We start from the raw sequence: 15,880 nt of genomic DNA, 5'->3' as shown, positions 1-15,880 counted from the left end.
CTGTTAACAGTAAGTTATGCTACCAGCAGTTGTGAAGTAGAATGGAGGCCACAGGGCTGTAGACCCGCTGACAAGAGTAAATGCAATGGTTTGCATGGTGCAAGTTACAGGCTGAAGGGGCCCACTGGCCTACCTAGGTGTTATGAGTACATGACGCGGAGTGGCGCATTAGCAAAACAGAGGTGCACAGCCGCTATAAATAGGTGCCGGTTCACTAACAAGGCATTAAAGTGTGGCAGCTCTCCTGGACAGCGGGGCATGTCACACCACCAGCTACACACAGCAGCAGATGGGGCACCAGCATTCCACTCCACAGCAGGTCGCTGATTCGACCCTCTGAGGCCAACGTGGGGTACATAGCCAGCCAGTGGTGGGCCACTTGACGGCTCGTAACTGCGGGCAGTCTAGTTGGCTCCCAACACACACTGGAGGCATTGCGAGGGGAGGGCCGCAGATTTGGCTGTTGGATCGCAGGCGCTTGTTGTCTCTCTGATCCTAACCACTACAGGGAAGAAGCACTTATCGGGCCACCCTGCAGCGGCGCTGAGCCAACAGGGACGGAGATTTCTGAGTCAAATGCTGATGCATCCTGACATGGTCACAACTCCGCGGCCATACAAGGCCGACCCATAGCAGGGCATTGCAAAGATTGCTGAGGCAGCCATTCTGCACCACTCATTTGCAGACAGTGAAGTGGTGACCTCAACATTGCGGGACCCGGTGATGCAGACCTCGAGGAATGGGGGCACTGTAGCTGGAAATAATAAATCAATTGGGAAACTCAGACGAGTTTTAATACCGCGCATCCTGACAGTTTCCATCCTCGTCCAACATCCCCTCTACATGAGAAATGTCCTGCCCACTATCCTTCCTACCCCTCCCACACTGGTATTCTGCCATTACCTAAACAATATACTCGTCCATACCTACACAACCCCTGCTCCCAATCCCTTACCCCATGGCTCATACCCCTGTAATAGAACTAGAAGCAAGACCTGTAATATACATCCTCCCACCACCACCGCCACCACCACCACCACCACCACCACCTACTCGAGTCAGGTCACAAACATCACCTGTCTCATCAAAGGCAGGGCTACCTGTGAAACCAGGCATGTGATCTACAAGCTAATCTGCAACCACTGTGCTGCATTCTATGTGGGCATGACAACCAACAAGCTGTCTCCACATGAATGGCCTCCGACAAATTGTGGCCATGAAACAAGTGGATCACCCTGTTGCTGAGCATGCTGCCAAACATGACATCCTTTATCTCAATGACTGCTTTACAGCCTGTGCCATATGGATCCTTCCCACCAACACCAGCTTTTCTGAATTGTGCAGGTGGGAACTTTCCCTGTAATATACCCTATGTTCCCATAACCCTCCTGGCTTCCACCATCATTAGTCACTGTCCTCTCCCATCCAGCCCTTCTCTGTTCCCATTCCAGCATTATACAGCACTCATTCCTCCATCACACCCAGTCTTTTTACTTCTTTCCTTCTCCGCTATCCCCCTCCCCCACCCAACCTCTCCACTGCTCTCTGCCTAACCTGCTGACTGCAGACTGCACATAGCTGTCCTACTCTCTTTCTTCCTCATCCCTGCATGCTTCCAACAGCACGTCACTGCCCGCCACCCCTAACCTACTATCCCTCCCCCTCCCCGGCTTCCTCCTTACCCCCGCCCAGTTGCCACTCTCATCATGTACTGGTGCTGCTGCTCGCAGTGTGACCTCAGTTGCCTGAGACTGCAGTTGTGTGTCTGAGTTGCATTTGTGTGTGTGTGTGTGTGTGTGTGTGTATGTGTGTGTGTGTGTGAGTGAGTGAGTGTGCCATCTAATTTCAATGAAGGTCTTATTGGCCGAAACCTATATATGTGACAGTAATTTTGTTGTGCCTATCTGTGACTCAGCATCTCCACTGTATTGTGAGTAGCAACTTTCTTTTTCACAATATTGTTAAAAACACAAAGCACTATGATGTAGAGGAGCAACCTGCAACCAGTGCAGCCAAAGATAGGAGCAGCATGCAGTGGAGGGGTGAAATCACTAGAATGTGAGTGCACAGCAGGTGCAAGAACTGCAGGAAACAAGATGTGGGATAAAATCAAAAATGCCCTATTATGGGTGCTTCAATGTGGTAATGAGGCCAGCTGCCAGATCAGTTGTGGTGGTGGCAGGGACATCTGCAGCAGAACTGGTGGTGTTGGCACCAAGGCCAGCCTTGAAGGGCTGGCAGTAGATACAGGGCTGGCTGGCATGTGGTTAGTGGCACCTGGGCCAATGACAGAGGGGCTAGTAGTGGAACAAGGTAGCGCCAGAAGATGGAGAGGCTTCACCTCCTTCTTCTAGTGTTAGAGGTAAATGTGTCCCCACAGTCACCCAGGCCGACACCAGCACACCAAATGGGGCAGCAGAACAGCAACCAGTGGCATTGGAAGTGACTGCGTCAATAGCTAAGGTGGTGGCAGTGGGTGGTGTCAGGGGTGGCAGAGTAGAAGGAGTCTATGCAGTCACCTGGGAACACTAGCGCATCGACAGGCATTGGAGCTTGTGTCACTGGTCCCTGGGGTGACAGAGGATGCTGAGGGTCATGGAAATGCAACTGACAAAATTCAGTTTAGTAGTCTGTGATCTGGTCCTACAGGTGCACATAAGAAACAGAGGAAAGTTTGACCTCAGGATTAAAAGCTTGAGGGCAACTGTGTGATGAAGTGCCAAACCAGAAGAGGGAAAATGATTGACGATGAGAACCCTCACAGATTGTGGAGACCTTGAAATATTTTTCCAGTTGGAAAAGGAAAACTGGTCACAGCTCCTCAATGTCATTGAAGATCCCTAATGGCTGGTGACAGTGTGGGCACATCAAGATGAGGTAGTGGCCAGGTGAGTGGGCCTCAGCAGAAGAAGCTCTCTGGTGCACTGCATTGACTGTAACAGGAGAAACTATAAAATCAGTGCACCAAAATCAATGACACCCCTTCAGCACACACAATTCCTGAGACAGTGTTACTCCTTCGCTTATTCCACCTATGCCAGAAGTATGACAATGAGGCCCGAATGTAATCTTTGCCATCAGTTTTGTCTCTGTAAACCCAAACAAAAACAAAAAAGGCACTCTGCTCCAGCAAACAAACAGTTACCATCATCCAATGCAAAGAACAGTCTTGACACCAGCTCAATGTGGCAGAAGAGGCTGGGAGACCAGAACAGTACACAGGGTGACTCTGAACACACTGTAACACACCTACAGACGGACATGTAGCTAGTTTTGTGTCTGTAGCTGAGGGATGCTAAGGACTACCAATGAAGTGTGTAAGTGCAACAACTACTGTATATTATTGATATAAGAAACAGAACTCAAGTATGGCATTCTTGGACAAATGACCACACAAAGCCAATACAAAAAGTAATATATCTTGTAGATGTTGCCTAGGATGCATCTACATGAGTGGTAGTAAGTGGTAGAGCAGAAGGGGCCAAAGATGATTGATGGTATCGCCCTACCTAGCATGCATGAATAGGAAAAACAATACTGTAATATTTTTATACAGCATAACTAGTGGACTGCTTGACACAGTCACATTGATTAAATATCTCGGCATAACACTGCAAAACATTATGAAATGGGGCAAGCATATAGGGACATTACAAGGGAGGTGAATGGTTGACTTCAGATTATTGGAAGAATTATTGGAAAGTGCAGTTCATCTGTAAAGGAGGCTGTTTATAGAACATTAGTGCATCCCATTCTTGAATGCTGTTTCAGTGTGTTTGGGATCCCCACCAGGTTGGATTACAGAAAGACATCGAAGCAATTCAGAGGTATGCTGCTAGATTTGTTATCAGTGGGTTCAATCAACATGTGAGTATTACGATGCTTTGTGAACCCAAAGAATACCAGGAGGGAGGATGTCATTTTTGCAAAACACTGCTGAGAAAATTTGGAGAATTGACATTTGATGTTGACTGTGGAATGATCCTACTGCTGTCAACTTATGTTTCGCTTAAGGCCATGAAGCTTAAGGTCATTAAGATAATAGGAATTAGGGCTCATATGCAGGCGTATAGATAATTGGTTTTCCATCACTCTGTTTGTGAGTGGAACAGGAAAGGTACATTGTGCCATGTGACATGTGCCATGTGCCATGTGGTGGCTTGCAGAGCATGTACATAGTTGAAGATGTACACTGATGGAAAAAAATTGCAACACCGAAAAGATAATTAATGTAGAATGAAATTTTTGGGAATATATTTTTCTAGGTACATCTTTAAGTGATTAAAATTGCAAGATCACAGGTTAATGTAAGCACAAGATAAGCCATTGCAACTGTGAAACGACAGTGCAGATGTGAAATGGCGGTGCATTAATAACCAGTGTGACTGCCAAAATGCTGAATGCAATCATGTAAATGTGTGTGCATTGTGTTGTACAGGTGCCAGATGTCAGTTAGTGGGATGGAGTTCCATGCTTGTAGCACATGGGCAATCAATACAGGAATGGTGAATACTGCTTGTGAGTGATGCTGGAGTTGTCGACAGATGATGTCCCGTACATGCTCGATTGGAGACAGATCTGCTGATTGAACATGCCGAAGCAACAAGTTGACACTCTTTAGAGCATATTGGGTTACAGCAGCTGTATGTGTGTGAGTGTTATCCTGTTGGAAAACACCTCCTGGAATGCTGTTTGTGAATGGCAGCAAAACTGAGGGTTGATCACAAAGTAGTCATGAGATGACATGTTGGTATTACTAGGAGAGGCTGGGAAACAAATACATGGATCAGGAAACACACTGACGTAGACATAAATGTGGTTGTAAGAAAAGTGAAGTGGAGTTGGAAGGGACATTTAGTGAGGAAAATGGGCAGTAGACTATAAAATTACAAGGTGACAGAATAGCTGACCAATACTTCCAATACGCACACAGAAAAGTGGAAAACTATTAATTCATTACTCATGATGAAAAGGAGGACAGACTGGAGAAGGTTAGAAAAGGAGATGCTGGTCAGACCAACCCGTAGTTGATAGATGTTCATGTCGTGAGAATGATATGTGTGTGTCTTCTAATGGCAGTACTTGGAATGTTTGCCTCATGAAGGTATATAGTGGCCAACCATGTTATCTCCTTGTGATTTTATAACTGACATATGGGTATCGTGTTTAATACTGCCTTTCGTAAGTTGTGATTCAAGATGTCTTCACCTTCTTGTAGCTGAATTAACAGTGTATCATGTTCTGTTTCCAATATCAAAAATAACAATACTGAATGAAATAATCTTAATTTTAGAACTGGAAAATTGTGCATGGATTTTTGAAGAGAAAAAAAAAATTAAAATTTCTGCAGTTCTGATGTCTGTCCTCTCATGATACTTTCCATAGAAGTTTCCAGAGGACTGCATAAATATCTAAAAATTGATGCTAATTTAAAGATTGGTTCTTAGGCTTATTTTGGTGGCAAAGTATTTAGTTTAATTATTTCAGACACAATTTAATTGTAACCTTATATTTATTATGTAATATATGGTAATAACATTTAGTATGAAAAGTAATTTTATGGTAATACTATGATGATAATTTTTTCATGAAACTGAAGGAAATCATTCTTTTTTTTTTCTTTTTTTCCCAGCAATATCGCTTCATCATGTTCAGCTAACTCGAAATGACAAAGATCAATGGGTATGTTCCTTGAGTATATTACTGTTTCTTATTGCATCTTCAGTTATTGAGATACAAATGGTTATAAATTTTAAGAACTGGACATACTTATTACAGTATTTTCTATAGTGATATTTACTTCCATAGCTTCTGTACTACATTTGCAGAGGCTTCAATTTGTAAGTGCAGGTGGTAATATGCTGCATGGAGTAGATGCTCACTACAGAGTCTGGCTTCAGAAGATTAACTTAACAAGAGGAAAAGTATATATGGTGTCTCTTTGCATGTATTGGTCTTTGTAAAAACAGTTGTGCTGTTCATTTACCACAGATGGTTTTGCTTTTTATCTATTTGTGCTGTAATTATAATAATGGATAATATTCGTGACCCTCCACGAAATTTTGAAGTGATTTTGTTTGTAGAATACACTGAATTTTTCATGATGGTTTGTTATAAAGGAATATGTTTACCCAAATCATGGTGTTTGAAAATGGCATCATGGGTCAAACTGCACATTGATGATAAGGATCATAACATATCCAGGCAGTTGTGGCAACGTCCTTGTTGAAAATTTTATCACTGAATAAGGAACCATATGTTACAAAAATAACAACAAATGAGTTCAAAGGCAGGTTTCATGGTGTCCAGCCAAAATTCTTACTTTAACTAAAGACCAGAAGAACAGGAGGGAGAGTACTAATATAAGATGATACTTTGTAAAATGTAAAGTATGGAACACCCTGTGTTCTAAATGGAATTTAAGGTTGTCTGGGCAAAAAACAATTAATTTAAATGCCATACAGCCAAGTTTAGTATTGTTTCTACTTAGTGACAAGCAAACAGAAAAAATTTTAAAAACCTTTGTTACACATATGTGGACTTGAGGGGTATCAAAGAAGCAATGGAAATTAATGAGACCAGTAGTATTTTGTTTTTAAAAATTATGAATTAGTGGAAGTGCTAGCCAGCCTATATTTTTAATATAAACAACATATCAGAGTCGAAGCTGTTAGATCAAACAAAGTATAATATGAACAGAAATGCCAGTACGTATTATCATCAAAGTTCTTGCATTACACTCTACACATACACCAAGCCAAGTGTTTTCCTCTGGGCATGACAGTAAAAATATGAAATCCCAAATTTGCACATACAAAATAATAGCATTAACACACATAGTTCGCCACATCACTAACATGGGATGCAACTTGTTATGTTTACCATACCTTGGTGTATGTGCTGAGATACAGTGAAACCCCGCTTTTGCACTTTTCAAGGGACTCTTAAAATAGGCGAGGAATTACTTTTTAAGCAGTAAAAGTTGTGTACACAACCCCCCTCCCATCATTATTGTTACTCAGATCTGGTAAGTCAGATCCATTTCCTTCATTGAATGAATCCCACTTTTCGAAAGCAGTTTGGGATGGTGGACTCTTTAACCTCTGTCCATTTCTTAGCTGTATAGTGCAGAGCATCTAAAACTGGCTCTTTAAAGGAGGCTGAGTCTTTCCCAATTTCCATCATACTTAATGCCTTATATACAATGGCTTTCGTGTTACCGTCTTGAAGCCATGGATAATGCACAAATCCTTTTTTGGACATGTAGGGCAACAATCCATAAACAGGAGAATTCCCTGTTATAGGGGTCCATCAAGGATATGCAATTGCTTCTTTAACCGTTCCAAAGTCATCAGCACTTTGTTATTGTCAGTGCCTTTTGTGGGAAATGTTTTTAAATTTTTAAAACAAAGTGGGTTATTTTATTTGCCAATTACAAATGGCTTAATTTTTTCGGAACCATCTGATTTGTGCGTAACATTACTGCAGGGTGAACTTCATTGAGTTTCACTCCATTGCAGTTTTTGCCTTTAAAGGCAAGTGTTTTCTTTGGACAGATGCTGAAAAAGAGACCAGTTTCATCTATGTTGAAAATGCCCTTTCGTTTATGCTACTTTATATTTCTTGTAATCTACCACTCTGCCATTCACTCCCAGGTTTTGTGTTTACATGATTTATTTTGCTATATATACTTCTGTACTTCATGTTATACTGCTTTTTGAACCCATCAATCCGTCCATGATATGTGGATAAGTACTCAATTCCAGACATATTGGCCACCCTCAGAGCCTTTTGACACACTAACATATCTTTCTTGGGGATGGTGAAAGCATCTTCATAATTTCCTCCAGCACTGCATATTTAAAGAATTGGCATCCTTTTTTAATCTGACCCACAGTTATGTGCACTTTCCAAAATAGTCTTTATTTGTGACAAAAGTGTTTAGCGTAGATGCAGGTATCACTAAACTCTGTGCTGATGCAACGTGTGCTTCATGATACACTTCAACTCTTTAGATAGTCTTTATTTTCTCTTCCATCCTAAGGGTTTTGCTATGTCTTTTCTTAATATTTTCTATTTTAAAACTGCAACAGTAAACATTAACTTTCTATTTGAAAGAAACAGTTAACAATACAACAGCTCGATCACTTATGCAAGGTTATGACGCTACACAATACACACATTGAACACCTGGCACATTGGCTGTGGGAGTAGCTGTGTTAATTAAATTTTGGTCTAAGGCGCTGCAGTCATGGACTGTGCGGCTGGTCCCGGTGGAGGTTTGAGTCCTCCCTCAGGCATGGGTGTGTGTGTATGTCCTTAGGATAATTTAGGTTAAGTAGTGTGTAAACTTAGGGACTGATGACCTTAGCAGTTAAGTCCCATAACATTTCACACACAATTAAATTTGACTCGCTTCAGTCTATAGTGACAGCTTTGTCGGCACAGTCAACATAGTCGACCTGAGCTGCAAACGATGCTTTGTTTAGTGCTCAAAGAAACCATAAATGGAACTACATTGTTACCAACAAATACTGGGAAGTGAATTTCCTCTGCATGTGATCTTGATCAAAGGAAGAAACTGACACAGAAACAATATGGCTACAATAATGTTAGCATACTACTTTTTGTAGAGCACACAGTATTGAAAGCTAAGGTTGATAGTGACAAGGAGTGAGTGACTGTTCATCTGAAGTGAGACATTCTTCCAACTTCTATCGAAACAGTTACTTCTGTCAGACACCGAGCCAAGTAGAACTGGCAGCACCGCTACCACAAATTGTTCTGAATTTTACCAATTCAGCTCTCCTGAGCAGAGAACCCTGGACTAAGGAAAGTTATTCACACAATATTTGTAAACACTACTTGAAAGTCAGCACCACACCAGAGCCACCTTATGTCAGTTATGTTGGTTTGTTCTCCATTAATACCATTTCATAAAACATAAATTGTGGCAAAACTATAAATACGTTAATACAAAAATGGATATGAATTAACATTTTGGACATAGGAAATTTGATGGGAGTGGTGAAAAATATTGCAAATGGCAGGAAAACATTGTTTCTGGGTTTATACCATACTTCAAAATGAATTACTTAACAAACTGACACACAAAAGAAGAAAACTATTGCGTGACTTAATCAAATTTACTGTGTTGTTACACATGCACCTTCAGTTCAACATGGGTTTTCAAGAGACAACTTTTGGTGAATTACCTTAGACAATGCATCGGTATTAAAAATATGTTACAGAATCACCTGGAAATGTGTAACTGTCCAGAAAGATACAAATTACACATGTAATTGACAGACACTGTTTAGATAAAAATTTCTGTTAATGATTTAATATCACAGAACTAAACTCAGTACAGTAAAAAGAGACTAGACACTGACTGAACTGAATCAGCCCTTGTAATGTTTAACTGATGCCCCTAGAAATGTGTATTTGTTTGTGTTGTCTGGCAAACATTGATCTCATCCTCATACAGTGAAACCTGTACCATAAAAAATGTAATTAATGATCCTTTAACAAAATAACAAAACAACTGAATGTTAGTCATAACTAGATATATCATGTGAAACAAATACTAACAGAGAGATAGAGGGGCTGGCCAGTACTTACCTCAGCTCAGTACAGCCGATAGATACACATAAAACAGAACCGAAAATTTACATTCCTAGCTTTCGGAACAAATGTTCCTTCATCAGGGAGGAGAGAGGGGAAAGAAAGGGAAGAAGGGAAAGGACATTCAGTTACTCACAACCCAGGCTATGAAGCCTTGTTGCTTCATAGCCTGGGTTGTGAGTAACTGAATGTCCTTTCCCTTCTTCCCTTTCTTTCCCCTCTCTCCTCCCTGATGAAGGAACATTTGTTCCGAAAGCTAGGAATGTAAATTTTCGGTTCTGTTTTATGTGTATCTATCGGCTGTACTGAGCTGAGGTAAGTACTGGCCAGCCCCTCTATCTCTCTGTTAGTATTTGTTTCACATCTTTATATGAGATTTTCCTCTAATCGTCTAGATATATCATGTGTCGTTATGGCAACAACTTACCGAAAAATGCATTTCTAAAATATTAAGGTTAACATAAATTTAGAAATTATTTATATGTTGTATATGAATGCATGGTTTTGTGCTGATATGTGCTGATAAAATTATCTTAAGCTCCAGCCATGTCAAGCGGTGGTGGATTTTAAACCACTTGACACAGCTGGAACCTCAAGAGGATTCTATCAGTATATATATGTTATTTCATCAAAAGTTTTAAAAAGTACAGAATTTTCTTTATGCTTAACTTGTCACCTTTACAATAAAAGTGTGGGGGGGGGGGGGGGGGGGGGGCGTGTGCGCGCGTTTTCTGTTTTGGAAGCTGGACTTTTGGCCTAAAGCTTACAAGTATTGGCACACACATGAAAAATGCCTTTGGGAACATTTCCAAGCTTTTGGAGTCACTGACCCCAATGTGCATAAGGCTTTCTTTCTGACATATATATACACACTTTTTTTGCTAGTTATTGTAAAGATGACATGTTAAGCATAAATAAAATTCTTTACTTTATACATATACTTACTGTAAAGATGAAAGAAACTTATACATTAGCTTTTGGTCAAATCCTTCATCAGAAAAGGAAACACACATGGACATTCAATTACACAAGCAAGCACACCTGACACACACAACTGCCGTCTCTGCTAGCTTGGACCAGAATGCAACTGTCTTGTAGAATGGAAGCGGCAGTCGGGATGGAGGGGGGAAGGGGAATGGATAGCTGGGTATGGATTTGGGGGGGGGGGGGGGGGGAGCACTATCTGGAAGAGAGTGCAGGGACTAGGTTGCCAACAGGCACATTGTCAGTAGGCTGTGAGGTGAGGAGATGAAGGGTAGGGGAGGGGGGGGGGGGGGGAGAATGGAGAGTGAAGAGTGAAGAAGGAGAGGAGCAGGGAAGGGGAAAGACGGCAAGCACATTGGCAGAAGACAGAACACAAAGAAAGTGAGGAGAAGAGAGTAGGGAGGATGTAATAGGACAGATGAGATGGCAACAGTTGGCTGGAAGGTGAGGGGACAATAGCTTACTGTAGGTTGAGACTGGTATAATTTCAGGAGTGGAGAAAGTGTTGTAAGGATAACTCCCATCTGTGCATAAGAAAAGCTGGTGGTAGATGGGAGGATCCAGATGTCTCACGTAATGAAGCTGCCATTGAATTCAAGTATGGTATATTCAGCTGCATGTTGTGCCACAGGGTTGTTTAATTTGCTCTTGGCCACAATTTGGCAGTCACTGTTCATTCTGGTGGACAGCTGGACAGTAGTCATACCAGTGTAAAAAGCTGAGCAGTGATTGCAGCAGAACTGGTAAATGACATGGCTGCTTTCACAGGCAGGCCCCCTGATGGGGTGGGATAAGCATGTGACAGGACAGGACATTTTTAATGATTAACTCCGAACCGGAACAAAGTATTATAATACATATTATAAAAATGGATGTATGTGTGCATTTACTTCCTGCATCTCCTCCTAAACCCTGTGACCAATTTCACTCAAACATGGTAAACATATATCTTATTTTCATGCAACGATCATTGTGGGAGGTTAGAACCACCTACGTGTAGTAGTTCAGGAGATATGATGATATAAATTCTGAGATGCATGAAAAACTGCCACATTGTGCATGATGATTAAATTTATTACTTATTTGCTACTAATACTATTCACAACACATTTTGCAGCCAGTATCCACTTATGCCACTGAGTGTACCTATGGAAATATATCATTGTACGAATTGCAGTTCAAGAGATATGATGTCATAAACATTGAGATATGTGAAAAAATGTCACATCATGCATGAAGTTTTAATATATTTATTCTTTACTACTAAGACAGTTGTGTCAACTTAAGGGAATCCCTGACACCTGGCAGCACTTTTCATAGCTTTCAGTTGCATAATGCAAATGGTTGCGAGTGAAAACAATTGCCATCTCTAGAGGAATGAAGGAACATTGTCATAGTGATGTTTATGAAGTTGCATTGTAGACACATGAAGCAGCTGCACCCAGTGTAGTAGTAGTAGTAGTAGTAGTAGTAGCAGCAGCAGCAGCTTTATTCATCTGTTGATCTCTTTTTACAAGGATATAGGACATGTCAAAGTATTTACGAGTTTAGATCAATTTAAAATTAGCTAATTTGTATACACATATATTTACAGACTTCTAGTTAGAGACAATCATTAGATTTACTCCTGGTATACGATACTTTATTTTACAAATAACTTGTTAAATAATGTAATGCCACACTGTTCACTCATATCTCACTATCAGTCACTGCACCCATTATACACACATTGTTTCATAATACTTCACTCTCTCTCTCTCTCTCTCTCTCTCTCTCTCTCTCTCTCTCTCACACACACACACACACACACACACACACACACACACACACACTGGTGATCTTTGGGCCATTTTCTGTACCACAACTTCCCATTTGCTATCCTGAAAAACTGACTCAGCATCCCTCCATAATGAGGTGAGATGTTGAGCTCAGAAAGAGGAACAGGTGTCAGTATTGTGCTATGCATAGCTTGGGGGTAAGTAGTTCTAGAAAGGAAAAAAACATAAAGTAAAGGTATTATGTGGAATGTTGGATGTTTCATAATCATTATTATTATTATTTATCTGTACAACTTTTTTTATCAAACCCCTACTCTGTTTTATCTAAGTAATCCTTCAATGTATAAAATGTATTGCATAACAGGTACTTTTTAGCTGCCTGTTTAAATAAGTGTAATTTCTTTAATTACTTTTGGTAATTTATTGTACAGTTTTATTCCTTGGTAGAAAATGCTGTTTTGAGTTTTATGTTTATTTTTCCTATGTAAATGTAAGTTGAGTCTCTATCTTGTTGCTTGGTCATGGACAGAGCTGTTTGTGCAGTAATTACCAATGTTATTTTTGATGTGTACAACTGACTGGTAAATGTATTCACATGGAGCAGTTAAAATCCCCAGTGTTTTGAACAGATCTTTACAATGAGTTCGACTAGTATTTTTGGTTATTATTCTTATGGCTCTTTTCTGGAGTTTGAAAATTGTGTTCATATTTTGTGCGTTTGTTTCCCAAAAAAGAATGTCACAACTAAGAATTGAGTGTATATACATACTCGTATGAATAATATGTAACTACAAGACACTGCATGTTACACATTGATGATAGGATTCTAAGGGCATAACATGCCGATGACATTCTGTTTCCAAGTACCTTTGTGTGTTCACACTACTTCAACAGAGAATCAATATTCATTCCTGGAAGTTTTACGTTTGTTACACAGTCTGTAGAGGTGCCATCTACATTTAATTTAACATTGTCATTTTTCCTCTTCAAACTGAAATTCGTGGCATTGGTTTTCTTTACTTTCAATGTCACTTTATTGCTTATTGACCAATCATAAACTTCCTTGAGAGTTTCATTTGCTTTCTTGCAAGGAGTTCTCTTGTTTTCTCAGTGACTATAATATTGCTGTCATCAGCGAAGAGAATTTTTTCACCATGAGTAACAGTACTGGGAAAGTCATTAATGTATATCAGGAACAGTACTGATCCTAATATGCTCCCTTGGGGAACCCCTATGTTAATGTGTTTTGGTACTGATAAGTGTTTTACTAAAAGTTTAGATCTATTTGAAGTATGTGCTATCTCTACTCTTTGTACCTTATCTGTTAGGTATGATTGAAACCAATTATTAGCTACCCCTCTTATTCCTAATGCTTCTAATTTATTTAATAGAATCTTGTGGTTGACTGTATCAAATGCCTTAGAAAGATACAAAAATATGCCCGTGACACACTTGACTCTGTATTTTTTGCCACTTCAGAAACCAAACTGTGATTCGCTTAAAAGATTGTATTTATTCAGGTAATTGATTAATCTGTCTTTCATAATTGCTTCTATTATTTTTGAGAATGCTGACAGCAGGGAAATGGGCCGGTAAGTTTCTATGTCTTCCCCATTACCTTTCTTAAGCAATGGTACAACTCTTGCCTGTTTTAACTGCTCTGGAAATGTTCCTGATGTGAAGGATTAATTTATTATATTTGTTAAGGGTCCCTGTATAATCCCTATGCATCGTTTCAGTACACACATTGCGGTTCTAGGCGCTACTGTCTGGAACCACGCGACCACTACAGTCGCAGGTTCGAATCCTGTTTCGGGCATGGATGTGTGTGATGTCCTTAGGTTAGTTAGGTTTAAGTAGTTCTAAGTTATAGGAGACTGATGACCTCAGAAGTTAAGTCCCATAGTGCTCAGAGCCGTATTATTAGTACACACATTGGTACTTCACCTATGCCTACTGACTTTTTATTTTTTAGTTTTTCAACTTCATTCTCTGTGTTTGGAAGTAACATAATTGTAGTTAGTGCAACAATATTTATGGGTGTTATATTTGTTTTGGGGAATTTTTGCTGTAATTTCTCTGCAATACTTGAAAAATGCTCATTTACATAGTTTGCTAAGTGTTGTGGATCATTTATTACCGTATCCCCCTCCCTTAGTGGTATGTTATTCTGCATTTGTTTGATTCTCCCCGTTTCCTTTTTTATAACATCCAGGACTGCTTTGCTTTTATTCTCTGCATTATATATTATTTTGTCATTAAATGACATTTTTGCAGCAATCAGCACCTTCTTATAGATCTTTTTGTATCTATGATAGAAATTTAAGAATTCTGTGTATGGGAACTGTCCAGGATATTACCCTATAAACACAGTTCTGATTTGTTTTAATTTCTAATAGAAATTTGACAATATGAATACCCTGGCAATGCCCGTTTTGTCTGCTAGTAGTAATATAAAATTATTTATATTATCTATCAGCCAATATATGTTATCATTAATGCCTGCTTTCTTCATCAAGTGTCTGCTGAAGATGTAACTAGTCAAATAACCCAGTGCACTGTACTAGATGTTGCTGTTTACAATGCAATATATTGACACACCTGATAGTTTTATGTGAATTATTCTGGTTGTCGTAACTGATAAGAACGCTGTGGCAGTGTCGTGTCAGGTGAAGGAACTTGTGGAACATTGCCAACTTTAGGTGAGATGCTCACTGATGGCAGTAGCAGGCTGATGTACCCAAAGCTACCGAATTTTCTTAATAAAAACCAATCTTGATGTTATAGTGCAAAACCATTTTGTGTGTATTAATTAGGTATATTAACAACTGCTGCATTTAATGTCAAATAATTACCCCTGATACATTTTTGTGTAGGTTGCTTGTTGATAAACTTGGTAACCAGTTATTTATCGGTATTGCCGAGCTCATATCACTTGTATTTTGTAATAAATTATTTGCAATTGGTGAAAATATACCTAGGAATCTTGTTAAATAACAACACTATTTACTATTTGATGTGATGATGAAGCTACAAAATAATAGTTTAATGCTATACAGGTTCTAATATTATACATGTTTAATAATGCCACACCTTTTGCACGACCATTCATAATTAATTTTTCTCATTGTTATGTTTGGTTCCTCTTCTAAATAATTTGTAAATATTTTTCATGTATAGCAGTTGCTACTTGCAAGGCTGCCACTGTGTGATTTATTATCTTCTCTTTGATGTATTTCAACTGATACATAATTATGGTGTAACATTGCGTGTTTAGCCTTGGTTGACAGCAGTTGTAAATTCTTCCTGTTTGAAAGCAGGGTTGTCACTTGCAATAAGGGATCCCATCTTAATTTTTCTTGAAGTTTACCCTTGTGTGAGTCTGGCAATACCTCCACAAATACCAGAAAATCTTCATAGATTAAAACTCATATTAGGAAGTGAAGACTCAAATGCTGAATAATGACTTGATTTACTATCTGTAGAATAACTCA

General features: G+C 39.6%; 1 protein-coding gene across 2 annotated transcripts in view; it reads left to right on the top strand.

Moving 5' to 3' along the window:
* The window catches only part of LOC126174841 (protein pigeon), a 483,403-nt gene that overhangs the window by 160,417 nt on the left and 307,106 nt on the right, over positions 1 to 15,880 (top strand). For both annotated transcript variants that reach the window (XM_049921225.1, XM_049921224.1), the window contains exon 5: positions 5,633 to 5,682. In XM_049921225.1, the coding sequence (XP_049777182.1) occupies positions 5,633 to 5,682 (50 nt within the window). The remainder of the gene's footprint in view (positions 1 to 5,632; positions 5,683 to 15,880) is intronic.

This window comes from Schistocerca cancellata, chromosome 3, assembly GCF_023864275.1.
Source record: "Schistocerca cancellata isolate TAMUIC-IGC-003103 chromosome 3, iqSchCanc2.1, whole genome shotgun sequence".
Classification (NCBI taxonomy): Eukaryota; Metazoa; Arthropoda; class Insecta; order Orthoptera; family Acrididae; genus Schistocerca; species Schistocerca cancellata.
Note: the sequence above shows the minus strand (reverse complement) of the source record. Positions and strands in the feature narration are given on the sequence as shown.